Consider the following 14,013-nt stretch of genomic DNA (forward strand, 5'->3'; position numbering starts at 1 on the left):
AGTTGGAGAGCCGAGCCGGTCATAAATATGTGGCTAGCCTATCCAGGACTAAGCTGTAAAGTCCGTTCGCGCAGTTAAATAGAGAAAAGCGAAATTTTAAAGCAGGTATCGACGCTTCCAAGTGCAGCACAACATTTGCCTATGTTTTGGAAATCTAACTCAAAGGCGCACAGCTCGTATCTCTAAATGAAGCTATGGCTGAAGCTTATGCCTTGGAAAATTTGAAAACAGAACGCAACCAAATTCAACAATCGATCTTACATAAATGTTGACTATTAAATAAAAAGCAAAGTGTCACGAGTTATATCGAAATTTTATTGCATGTTCTCACCAAACTGCCTAGAGCGTGCTCTCCTTACAGCCCATTGTTCTTAATTTATGGCTGCCAGTCTAACTGACGGTCTTAGACAAAAAGTGGAGGACGCTTAAGCTTCGCCTTTGAGAGTGGAATGTGGCAGCGTGTTGCGGTGCTGCCAGGGGGTCCACGGAACGCCATCGCCCGTTCGGCACGACGCCTTGCCCGTTGGATCACCTTTCAACCTCTTTTTTTTTTCAATTCTTGCAAATAATTGATCAATTACTCACTTTAAATTTTCTTAATAACCATCACCAAGCACTGACTTTTTCATTTTGAGCATTTGACACCTTTGAACCCCCTTTTCCAATTTATTCATTTCTTTTTCATTTCTATAATTAATCAATTAATTACAGTGATTTCATTAACTCGTCATCGCCTATCACACGCCAATCAATCACAATCACTAAAACCACAAATTACCATGATAACATTTTTTTGTTACGCATCCCCCGATTACTTCTCACTCGCGGTGCCGACTATATACTACGCCGACGGCTGTTCGACCGAACGGGCTGTACACACTGTCGCGTAATACCCAGGTATTTTACCGAGTCCACCTGTGTGATTGGGGCGGAGCAATAAAGCAGTGAGATGTAAAAAGGGGATGCCGGTGGGAAAACCAGAGGGGCATTCTTGTTTGCGTTTAAAACAAAAGTTAGCCTCTCAAGCCATACTTCCAGCGCGTTGGGATCCGCTAGCAACATCTGATACAATGTATGAACATCCGTAGCGGAAGCGAAGAAAGTAATGTCGGCCGCACACATAGACATTTAGAACTTTGACGATAGTATATTAAAGGGACACTGAGGAGAACTCTATCAATTTTTTTTGTTAGCAAAATCTGATAGTTCGGCATTTCATGGTTTTGTTGCCGCTTGTCCGGACGCGAAAGATGCATTTATTTCAAAGAAATTTGGATTCGAAGTTGAAAAAGATTTTCCCGCCCCTCCGATTCAAACTCAGGGAACTCTTATGACGCCACGGCAACTCTTATGACGTCACAGAACGGAGTGACGTGATCGTGACGTAAACGCAGACTCCGTGATTTCTGCCGGCTAGCGGTGCGGTGTGCAACCTTCCTTTGCAAGCCTCAGAGATTCGTGACCTCCATGAGGTAAAGAAAATTCCTCCAAGGTGGCGCCTCTTGTCCTAGGAAGTCATCACGCTTGCACTTGCGAGATTGGCCTGTGGCGGCGATACCTGTATTTTGGTTCTTGCTATTTTCTACATTACAGAAGCTTTGTTTTCAGGAAGAGTGGCGTTTTTGTGATCAGGAGCTGCTATTTTATGGATACAAGCCAACTTCAATTTCTCCTCAGTGCCCCTTTAAAAGGAAACGGGGACAGGACCGAACTTTGAGGCACGCCTCTCGGCTGTGGGCAGATGTTGGAATAATAATTTCAGTCAGTGCAAAAGGAATACATGTCGTTTGGGAACTGCCTTATCCATTCAAGAGGTACGAAGGAGGCTGGAGATTCTGCTTGCTAATGAAGCAGAACGTGTTCTATGCGCTGTCGTACGCATGTGCACTGTCCAATGTGACTGGATCTGATACCTCCGTATGCTTCGCTGCTACCCGAATTCGGCATTCAAAGCCTGTACTTGTGTACAGAATGGAACAGCCGTAGCGGCAACGAATATGAGCAACACTGAAAGCATGAATAGTTGAGACATGTTTCGTGAGGCTACCACCTGTTGCACAAGTTTTACGAAGTTTGAAGTGAGGTCAACCGGTCAAATATTGTCGAGATCAAATCATTTTTCTGCTTAAATTAGCAATAAAATATTTTTCGCTGTATTGCAGTCAAGTGGAAACCGCGCTTACTACGGTGGCCAATTACAAATGTGCAGGGTATCCAGGGTAGCATCTTGAGCTAAGATCTTCAACACACCAACTCTGAGCCCATATTCCATCGCGACTCTCTCTCTCTCTCTCTCCATATATATATATATATATATATATATATATATATATATATATATATATATATATATATATATATATATATATATATATATATATATATATATATATATATATATATATATATATATAAATGGCTTGTCCACCTATATCTACGGGGCCACATACACTGTTTTGTACCATGTATAGATTTCAAACTGCTAAGGAAACTGGTGGTCTTTATTTCCTTACTGCTATCCAAGGAAGCTACGCAATGTGGAAGCAAAACTGGCTGAAAAAATGACATGCTAGCCTTATAATCACATTTATCCGTTAAGAAACAGAAATATAGCCTGTCGGATGCCCTCTGTTAGAACCAGGCATGAATCATTCGGAACCTTCAGATTGGGTGTTTGGTGTGGAAGGGGTGGTGTTTTTTTGCGTGGTGCATGCTAAAGGGACTTCAGATAAATTGAAGTTGGCATGCATCGATAGACTCCCGTATTCCAAAGACAAAGGCGCTACTTTTACTGGAAAAGGAGCTTTTACAAGCTAAAAACGACAAGAACAAACGGACTACAAGTGGAGCCATCACAAGGCGATCAGCAGTTTAAGTGCAGACATCAACTTAGTTTACGAAACAAGTCAGTGCATGCTGCACAAAAGAACGGGAAAGTGATAGCGGTGGGAGGATTTCATCGTGCGCCTAAATTACTTCGCGCGCCTGCGTAAACTGCGAAAACAGTTAAATGAAACAACAGTAAATCGTGGTTTAGGCAGATAGGGAGAAAGATAAAAGAGAAGGATGAGGAAAAGCAAGGAAGTTACCGGCTCTCTGCCCTTCACCGCGGAAAAGAGAATACGATGGGAGATGAAAAAAAGAGCTGAGTTAAAAATTAGTGCCTTCAAGTAATGAAGAAAGACCAATTGTACATTTACCAGGCACTCTCTCTCACTACAAAAGTTGAGGATGTACGACTGGAGTTGTACAATTTTGTGGTCAGGACACTTACCGTTATTTCCCCTCCCCTTCGCATCGTCAGGACTTGCGTTTCTTACATACATTACTAATTAATGGTCCAATGTTTATGGAAATCCCTGAAGGTATATAGAGTTGTAATAAAGGAGTACTAACTCATGGATGGATGGATGGATGGATGGATGGATGGATGGATGGATGGATGGATGGATGGATGGATGGATGGATGGATGGATGGATTGATGGATGGATGGATGGGGCTTAACCTTTTGAATCGGGCGGTGGTTCAAGCCACCTTGCCATGGCTTAATTAGCACCCACCAAAGCACCATAGCACCAAGGATGGATGGATGGATGGATGGATGGATGGATGGATGGATGGATGGATGGATGGATGGATGGATGGACGGACGGACGGACGGACGGACGGACGGACGGACGGACGGACGGACGGACGGACGGACGGACGGATGGATGGATGGATGGATGGATGGATGGATGGATGGATGGATGGATGGATGGATGGATGGATGGATGGATGGTAGGAGCGCCCCCTTTGAAACGGGGTGATGGCAGCAGCCACCATGCTCAGCTTTTTTCCCGCTTTATTTTCGTTTAACTGTGTTTTAACCATTAGCACCCGCCAAAGCGCCGCCATGAGGCTAAAAAGGCAAGGTATGCAACTTCCACAGAAACTATTTGTCTTGTTCTGGGGTTTGAACCAGGGACCACCGCTCGTCCGGCGCAGACGCTGGAACAAATTAGCTAACCAGGACGGCTAGTGAATAGTAGCGCGAGAGTGAATTGATCAACTCGAAGTGGTAAGCGCGTCGGTCCTACCGTAAGTAAACTAGTATGTAATTTTACTCTCAGCACGCCGGGGTGGCTCAGTAGCTGTGGCATGCGGCTGCTCAGCGGAAAGTCGCGCAATCGAATCACGGCCATAGCGGTCGCATTTCGAGATTCACGAAATACAAAGGCCCAACAGTGTTTTAGGATGTTAGTGCGCACTTAAAAACCTCCGATGTTGGAATCCGGAGCCTTCCACTACGGCATATTCTCATAGTCCACGTGCAAGTTCTGGGACATTGAAAGCACCATACCATACCATATCATACCATACCATACCATACCATCATTTTACACATGCAATGCAATAGGTAGTACGTAATTAATACCGAAGATTTCTTGTTTCGATGAGCATTGTGAGTGAGGGCGACACCTTCGCTTATACAATGGCTTCCCCAACTCTACAGAATTTTATAATTGATACGGGAGACAGTACGCGTTGTGTTCGGAACGCTGTGTAGCCGGCATCAGTGGCAAATACAGAGGGTTACCGTAGCCAACAGCGAAAGGCAGCTTCGAAAGCGCTTCCACCGTGTTTGTGTGTTCAAAGGGGAGGTTTTGCGGCTCCCCAGAGGCATCTCGTAGCGGCAAGCCACAACTGGCAGCGCCGGCGTTCGCTTATGCTACGACAGATGTCGCTGGGCTCTTTAACGTTTCTTTGAACGTGGTGTCACATTGGCTTAGTATGTAACTGAGACCACCGCCACCAGACGCGTTGAGAATTCGATGGCGATATTCTAAATAAAGTTCCTAAACTGGGTGAAGAATATGAAAATTTGAACTCTTACTCCATGCTTTCAGGCTGATTTTGCTTTTTATTTGTAGAGCTTTTTTTAAAATATGGAAAACTGCAGTGTACAGGCAGTCAGGATTCCTCTTGTTTTAGCCTTTCAGAGAACGTATAACTGTTTGACTGCTCTCAGAACTTACCTGAGCATCTGCAACCGCTCTTCCTTTAAAATAGGATTACCATTGAATGTAGCTGTTTCTTATTATGCTCAAGAATATATCCCTGTCATCTTTCTTTAGCTTGGCTGGAGCACGGGAACTCCCGACATAAATTTTGCTACTCGTAAGTGTGCTGTTAAAATATTGAAGGCTGTCGCCAGCACAAGAGCGTTAGTTCATTCGTCCCACCTGTATAATTTGTTTTGGTTTATGGCGTTTAACGTCCCAAAGCGTCTTAGGTTATGAGGGACGCTTAGTCATTTCAGTTAGAATTTCTTCCAACGTCGAGACGTTAGTCGTTGCTGTATTATTTGCGCTGTATTATTTTTTATGCATTGCATGTATACAAGCGTTTCCTGTCTGCTGCCATGTAAATGGTTGCTGGACCTTTGCGAAGCCACATGCATGATTTTTAGGACAGTAATCCATCCAGTGCCTACTGGGAAACAAAATGTAAATCTGAAATTTTGGCTGCGTAGTAACCCCGACTCCGATATGAAACATCGACCTTGAGTCAAGGAGCAAAGCGTCAGTCCTTTCGTTCTCCGGCTTTCAACCGGGCTGAGTGAAGAAAAAATCTCTCTTTCAAAAGACAAGATATTTTCAAAGCGTCGGCTGTGGGCTACTCGCACTTACGAATTATTTGAAAAAAATATTTTATGTTGCCAAGTAGCAACTTTGTCTTGACTTTTTTCAGTGTTTTTTTCCCAGAATAGCAACAACAACGGCGCAGTGTGCGCGCGTAGGAAATATGAGGTGCAGACGAATGACTATATGTGAGCTCGGGGGAGTGTGCCGAAGGGAGTGCGTTTAGAGTTGTCTTTTGTCACTGTTTAGCAAGACTAAAAATCATGTCGAGGAACCGCACACGTAGTTTACAAGCGGGAAATATAGGTACACGACTTACTACAGGGAAGTTTGGGGCTGAATTTCATAAAATACAGCAAATAATATGCTGCGTTACCATGAATTCATCATCTCCTAAGTGCATGAATTGAGTCGGAACACGTACACTGAACAAATAGACACGAGTGTATGGTTATTCACGTTTTTTCCGGGTACTGAAGGCGTTGTCAGATACAACCGACAGCTAAGAAAGCAATAGAGGCTGTACTAACTTGGAGGCCCCATTTCAAAAGGTAGCGTACGTTAGGGAATAAATTCGAGTTAGTTATACCGAACTGCAATACATTTACATGAAACCGCAGTAATGGTGTAGATTTAAGTTAAGAGTTAATTGCTCAATAGAATCTATATGAGGGCAGCGATGTGAATACAAAGCAAAGCTACTTGCATGCAGCGTCCTCAGAAGCTTCCCAGTTCAAGAAAAATTTATGCGTAACCACTCCCTAGCGAGTAAGTACTCCCTAACTGAAACTTACTCCAACTCAGTGGTTTATGCTAAGCACATTGGACCAGCTACATTCGCATTTCAAGTCACTGACCAATTTTGCCGTGCCCTAACATCTGCCAGTGTTCATGGTTAGCTTAGGTGGTAGAGCCACTTCGTCGGAAAGGCGATGGTCTCTGGTTCGTTATCCGGAGCTGAACGAATATTTGTCGGGAGCTAAGCTCATGAGAAAGCTCTACATTCTTCCTTTGTAGCCGTAAGGCGGCGCTGAGGTGCATACAAATGAGTAATTACTCTCTAATCGTAGGGCAGGATATCGATCAGCCATGCTACGTCCTTTTGTCGCATCGGGAACGAAACAGGGCTCACGGTGTCTTGTGTCACACTAGGCTGTATTTGACCACAGGTCTCCCTGCCCGCTAGCAGTGCACTTGAAATAGGCCTAACGTGGTAAAGGTAGAAACGAATATCACTCTGCACGGTAGTCAGCATAAAGGAACGAAAGGTTTGGAGGAAGCGCCTTTCGCGTGTCGGCGAGAGGCAGTTTCAATATGAGCCACCTGCGTGCGGAAATTCACCGTTCAAGCCGCTCTCATCGAAGCCCGTGCCGAAAAGAACGGTCAAAATGCAGGCACTGAGGCGCCAATCGGTCCAGGCTTTGATGTACCGCAGGCCTCCTTCACTTAGGCGCGTATACATAAGGCCCGCGCTAGCGAGCTGTGTATGCCTCATGTTTCGCAACGTGTTCGCCCACCGCGATGCACTCGATTAGACTGGCTCTCTTGGTGGTCGCCATTGTGATCAGAGTCGCCACACCGATACCAGGTACCGTGATGCCAGTAGGGAAAGACAAATGCATCTGCTCGTGCTGGTTTGCACAACGCATTGTAGTCTTAAAGTGGATTGCGTTTTGCTCTAAACCGAATTGTTCGAGTCTCCAGTTCGAAACATGAAGTGTGCTATGCGGAGCTTCCGGAGTAAACTAGACACCCAAGAGGAAGAGGCTGAGCTGTTTGGAAGAAGGCAAAAACTCTCACTGCAGAGTACGCTGAAATGATGCTACGACCAGCGGCTCCTCAATGTGAACCGATACTCCACCTTAGTAATTTCATTGCATCTGCCGCCATCTGTTGCTGTGGTCAGAAGTAACATATGCATAATCTTGCCTCTCACACGCACATCATACTCCAAAGGCATGCCACTAGCTTAAATTCCTATGGATCGCAAATCGGAAAGTACTGGCACGCGACAACCCTTAGGGGGCTGCCCTTACATGGCAAAAGACAGACGTTGGAGGGCTATTCATTCCAGGGCGTCGGTAATTATCCAGCATTTGCTGGCGCTTGCGATCACCACAGTAAAAATTTAGAGCGCGGTGGAGTCTGTATGGCCCCATTGAACCAACGATAAGTTCCAGAAAACTCTTCTCGAGCGACAGGTAAGAAATTTCTGGTGCTCGAAAGGTTTTTAATCAGCCACGACGGCCAGCCACACGGTAGCAAGGGAGTCGGCTAATCTCGAACATATTTTTTACATTGCTACAGTTCCGTCAATTCACCTCTTCAATGGCTTGTGCCGGTTCTACCTGCCCTAATACATTAGCTGAGACAGATTGTGATTAGCTGTTCCCAGTGCCATCCTTAAACTTATTTATCGCATTTACTATTATTAAACGCATCTATGGCTGAGAAAATGCAGTTTGAAAATTTTTTCGCCACTCATCTCAAATCGTGATGTCTGCACTGAGGAGGACGTCTTGGCACCGTTTTGAAGTATATATCTGCCTAGCTGAGCTACAGGAATCCCCGCCCAAAAACTGCTATCGACACGCGCAGTTTATTTGTGAAACCGGCGAATGATGGCGGCACTTGTACTCTGCTTTTTGGCCTTTTCTAACTACTAAAAGCCCCGTTTACCGTTAAAGGGGTTCTTTTATAGCCCTTTGTACCCAGTACCGTATAGATATAGGCCAACTTCAATTAAGTCTCAGTGCCCCCTTAAGTTTGACATTTACAGTGCCTTGAAAATTCAGTTAAAGAGATCCTGAAATGATTTCGATGGTCACATTCCAGTGCGACAGATATGTAGAGGTGGTCATTGTGGGTATTCGAATCAAATTTGAAACCTCTCCTTGTAATTTCGAAACAACTTTTAAAAATCGCTGCTCACAGTACCTCGCCATCGATTAGGCGACGTCAGCGAGCAGAAGGGCGAGCGTTCAAGCTCGCCTTCTGCCCACTGACGTCATCGCGGTAGGGGACGCGCGGTGAGATGTGTCGCCCTAATCGGTTGTGTGGTACTGTGAGCAGCGATTTTTAAAAATTGTGTCTAAATTATAATGTCCACACAGAGCTTTCAACTTTAACCCGAATACCAACAAAGACCGCCTCTACATATCTCTTACACTATAATATGCCCATAGAAATTATTTCAGGTTGCTTCCATTTGCTGAGAGCACTTGCCTGCTTTCTGTAGCGTATCAGGAAAGGTGGAATGCGGCCAGGGTTTGAGCTGTAATCCTGTTTATCATGCGGTATTGGGTTGTCTTAAGTGCACGTAACTTCATCCAGGCCAATATTCCTCCCATCCTCCACACCCTTTTGTCGGGTTACTTGCGGTTTTTGAAAATTATGGATAGAATTTGCCTAGACTCACACGCATTCCTACACGCCGACGAGCTTTCATATCGAACGTCTCATCTGTCAGATTGAGAAAAGCATTCCTGCAGCACATCACTTGTGTAAGTTTTTTCTGAGAGCAAACTGGAAAACTAAGAAGCAGCACCGTAGCTGCGCCATATGTTACTATTAGTTACGGGGGCAGAGGCGCACTCATCTACGCCACGAGTATCACATAACAACTATGGATTTCACTAAACTATCGCAATAGATGCCATTTGCGCCAGATTCTTTACGAATCTTGAGCCACATCTTGGTCAGGTACGGTTAGAGCCTCTTAAAGCTCTAATCAATTCAGCCTCTTAAAACTGGTTAAAAACTTTTGCCCTCTGGGGTGCTCGTATTCAAGATACGTTGACTAATTGTGGTGGTATCATTTATTGGACCCACGTTCTTCGCAGATAAGCTGTGCATCCCGCCGTCGTTACAAGTAGACCACGTCTGCACCCTGATGCAGATGTTGCCGACGTGCAGCTCGGACGAGGAATGCTCGAACAAACTCTGCTGCAAGGCCAGATGCGCCAGGTACTGCGCTTTTAACAAGCCCAAGTGAAAGCACGCCGTGAGATGTCCCACTAGTGACGTCACTACCCATAATTTGCCCGAAATATTCTGTACATGGTGTATATTATTAAACCGCAATAGGAATAACTGTCACAAAGCTCAAACTTCAGCATTCTGCGTAATAAATGTAAGCAGTATATACACGCTGAAGTTGTCTTCTATCTACAATATGAGTGTTTTTACCTGCACCACAGAAAATTGAATTGTTGTAGTAACCTAGACCATACTCGTGGACTCTGCTTCTGGCCTTAAAATTCGCTTCTCAGGAATTTTGGGGCATAATTAAAAAAAAAACCGTCACTGGTTATGAAAAGAGGTGCACATGCTCTCCGCAGTGTGCGTGCGAAAGTTCATACTGCCTGAGAAGAAATTAAACATACTTGGACAAACGGAAATGAAAGAACAGGAACACAGACACCTTCTAACATAGAAAACCCAACACACGCAACTACGTTGCGCATTCGGTGTTGAAACAGAATCACAGGTACGGTTTACAATGTTCTCACTTGCGCATACATGTTTCAACTAAACATCATGGACATAACACCAGCGCGTAATACTTTGCAACATCACTAACGCACGTGGAGTTTGCCTTAGGAAAAGAACATTTTGATAAAACACTCAACTTTCCCAACTAACAGCAGCAACACAGCCGTAACATACACAAGTGTGAATAGTGAGCCGAGTCACATCATTGTTTTCCCGTTGCCCTCGGGTTTATGTTGGCCCTCATGAGACATGCATAAAGTGAGAGTTTGAGAATTCTGCACTTTTAGAATACCGTTGACATTTCATCTTCGAACCTCTTGTTAACCACTCCCACCTGGTCACGAACAGGCACGCCACCTTTCTCGTTCACTGGTGGCGTCCTATACCTGAACCTGTACACCAGGTAAATAAAGATTACCGTGACCAGAACGCTTAGGGAAGCCAGCCCTCCAAGCAACAGTCTCTGCTTAAGAGTCCTTGGCTGAGACGTGTAGATCTCGACGAACGAAAGAACGGCGTCCACTTCAGTCGCGTTTCCTGCTTTTGTGGGATCTCTCAGCGACACACAGATGTAGACGCCCAGGTCTTCGGCAATGGGGTCAATGATCTCCAGCAGTCCGTGGTCCTCGTCTACTGTGACTCTGCCTGCGGTGACGACGCGGCTCCCGTTCGGGAAGAACCACTGTGTCTTTATGTGACCTTGCGAAGAAGGACAGAGTGCCGTGGCGTTCATGGGTGGCACAAGCCGCAACCGCTGGCTGCGCTGGCAAGCGCCGAATTCGAGGAGCGGAAGTGAGATCAGGAAGACAAGGCTTCCCCATGGTGCGTGCTGCATCGTCTGAAACCGAAAGTTTGGCACTTCATGAGGAGAGCTACACCAACAATTTTCTTCATTTTTCATACCAGTGGACAACGTGAAAAAATTAGCTGTGGTTTAAACTTTGGTTAACCCTGGTAAGAAGCGAAAGCTTCCTTTGCATGGCTACATTCACAAACGCCACACGCACTGCCGAACGGATGGTCTGTAAAGCGTCGATGAAATGCCCAATGGAGCACTTGTCACCTGCCACGGTGGGCAGATTGTAATGACGTCAGTAGGTCAGATGACCTGCCACGTGACTGCACTGACACTGCCCCCTTGAAAACCTAGCGTAGGGAAGCTTTCGCTTAAAAAAATTACCTGCGGTTTAACTACTGCTGAACTAGGTTAGAGAGCTAAAGCTGTGATTTATTGGGCATGTAGACGCGGCTTGGCGTGTGTAACGTTGAGTGCGTTCCGCACACTGGACAGGCAGTGGGGCAGCCCTGCCACTCTGGCAGGTGGCAGTTAAATTAACAGTTGATCGCGAGAGGTTGGTCACCCAATGAACGCTGCGGCCTATTTTACCGCCCTCTACCGACGAATCGAAAAGTCAAAGGTTAAGTGGTGCGACACCATAGTGGACCACTTATGAGAAGGCCTATAGCCATACTTGACCTCTGGCGAACTGAACCTCTGGCGAACGGCGAAATTGGCTTTACCTAGCGTAATGAAGCTTTCGCTTTAAAAAAAAAAAAATCCGCCTTTTTCACAGAACGCGGCGTCCTCTGGGGAGGGCGCGAAAGTTAGATTGCTTCCAAGAAGTCTGGTTGAAAACAAACCAACATGGCGACGCAGGAGCAATCCGGTTTCACGAGCGCCTGCGAAGTGGCAAATGTGTGCTTGACAACTATCGGCATCTGTCGCTCGCTCCTCTCGCTAACATGGACAGCGCATGCGCAGTGGAAGCTGGCGGTTTGTTTTCAACCGGTGGAGCTCGAGGAGAAGAGGTGCACACGCGCAGAGCGGCCTTTTATAAAAGGTGAGTTCTCAGGCTTTTCACGCTGCTCATGGGTGAAGCGGCAATGGTAGGTCTGCCGACCTTGTCCCCAAGGGCTTCATCCCGGGGCCCACAGACCAGTTCTGGATAACGTTGCCGTGTTTAGGACATTCTCTTGGCTAGCAACACGGTAGCGCCTCACTCTCATCGGCCAGAAGGTGATCACTGATCTCAGAGCTGTGATAGGCGTTTTCCATTTCGGGAAACTTAGTACAATTAGGACACCGTATGACAGCGAAAAACTTTCCTGGTACAACTATTTCTTGTGAAACGAATACACAAAAGACATCGAGTAGCGAATAGCAGTTAAAAAACCGGAGGACGCTCAAGCTTCGCCTTTAAGAGTGGAACGCGACAGCGTGCTACAGCGCTTTCAGGGTATTACTCATGCACGCATGAGTACACAGACACTTCACGAAGTCAAAGACCACAACGCATTCAATTGGTCACTTGTATTCAGTTCGAACCAACGAGAGTTCGTACCGTTCGCACAGTGTGCATTACCTAATGGCCATCTAACATGACCGCGAACCATTTGACATGATTTTCCTGCTCGGACTACACAGTCTGTAGAAAACGCGCATGTTGGACCGGAATGCTGAGTCTGTCGTCTCCCCCAGCGCACATTTCGGCCAGATGGTGCACCAGCTGAAAGACACTTACGAAGGCAGTAACTATCAACCGGAGTGGTTCTCGTTATTGACATCTTGTCTTTTCATGCAACCCTTTTAGTTGTGTTAAGACATACGTTTTAGTTGTGCGTTGTTGCGGTTCCTTTAACTTGTTCGGTTACTGGCTGATTACTTTGTAAATAATGTTTATAGCTCTTTCGTGCCTATAAACACGTGTAATAAATACCATGCTAAAGAAAAAAACATTTGCAACGTTTTGTGAACGTGCTCTCCTCGCAGTCTCGAAGCCCTTGGTTCGATTTTTCGTGTCTCCATTATTTTTTTTTCATTTAGAGGTTATTGTGTTACAACGCCGACGCCATATTTTCAGCATAATGAGACCTTTAACGCTGGCGCGTTAAAAGCGAGTGTAGTGTACAAATGCGGTTACCTCGTGGCTCCGACTGATGATGGACCATATACACTGCTATAGGAAATATTCACCGACGTAACAACGGTCGCCATTCTGCTTTCTGTAGAGCACTGCGAAAAGCCTCCGCCGTGTCTAAAGTTATTATCGCCTCCTGCTCCGCCATGCACTGCAGAAGCTTCGCGCTGGGCAACAAAATGGCGCCCGTAAACTTGCGTGAATACCTCCTTTGAGTTATAACCTAGGACCCTTCAGCTCGTGGATTTGTTATGCCATTAACAGCTGCATTCTGGAAACCTTTCAGCTCATGGAACATGGAATCAAGAACGTCAGGCCGTGAGAATAGATGAAATTAGTCACAGCCCGTGAAAAAATGAAAAGGCAGAGTTTCGAAGTCTTTTTTATAAAAAAAAAAACTACACGCCAAATTTCTACTTCGAAGATGACAGTGAGAAGGGTTGGGTCTATTCTGGGGCCCAAAAGGCCTTGACCTAAATATTCGGTTTAGTAATATACTCCATGTTTGTTGCTTGCATGCTTGTTGTTTTGAAGATTACGGTCACATTGAGTTATCATACCCGTTTTGATCTGCAGAATGATAAATAGAACAAGGACTTACTCCGGAGTGGTTGTAGAAGCGGGCAAAGAGACCCTCAGGTGCACCTCCCTTCGACGCAACTTTACTCTGCGAACGTGGAAAATGCGGGGCCCTGTTTACGGTCCAGGCGATAAGAGCTGCCTTATCTATTACGAAGTGCGACGCCGCAGGCAGCATTGTTTGAATGGCGAAGTAGATAAGCCATAGAGACCGCTATGTGGAACAAGCTCCTCACATGGCTGCGATCCAAGTGCGAGGGCCACAAATGCTCGTGGTAAGACCCGATTGATTGCCGTTGCTAAGAACTGTGTTTTGGGAGGGGTAGATAAAAACGCTGCGAAGAATAATGCTAGAAGTAGTGCGTCATAGATTATCTGTACTTTCGAAAGGTCACAT

The 14,013-nt window shown here is 45.7% G+C and overlaps 1 protein-coding gene across 1 annotated transcript; it reads right to left on the minus strand.

Moving 5' to 3' along the window:
- Positions 1 to 9,425: 9,425 nt before the first annotated feature.
- Positions 9,426 to 13,809, minus strand: LOC144106443 (uncharacterized). Its single transcript, XM_077639257.1, has 2 exons — positions 13,639 to 13,809; positions 9,426 to 10,957 (listed from the first exon to the last, which is right to left on the minus strand). Exons 1-2 carry the CDS (start codon positions 13,792 to 13,794, stop codon positions 10,403 to 10,405), a joined length of 711 nt encoding a protein of 236 aa, XP_077495383.1. The 5' UTR covers positions 13,795 to 13,809; the 3' UTR covers positions 9,426 to 10,402.
- Between the last annotated feature and the right edge of the window lie 204 nt (positions 13,810 to 14,013).

Source organism: Amblyomma americanum, chromosome 10 (assembly GCF_052857255.1).
Source record: "Amblyomma americanum isolate KBUSLIRL-KWMA chromosome 10, ASM5285725v1, whole genome shotgun sequence".
Taxonomy (NCBI): Eukaryota; Metazoa; Arthropoda; class Arachnida; order Ixodida; family Ixodidae; genus Amblyomma; species Amblyomma americanum.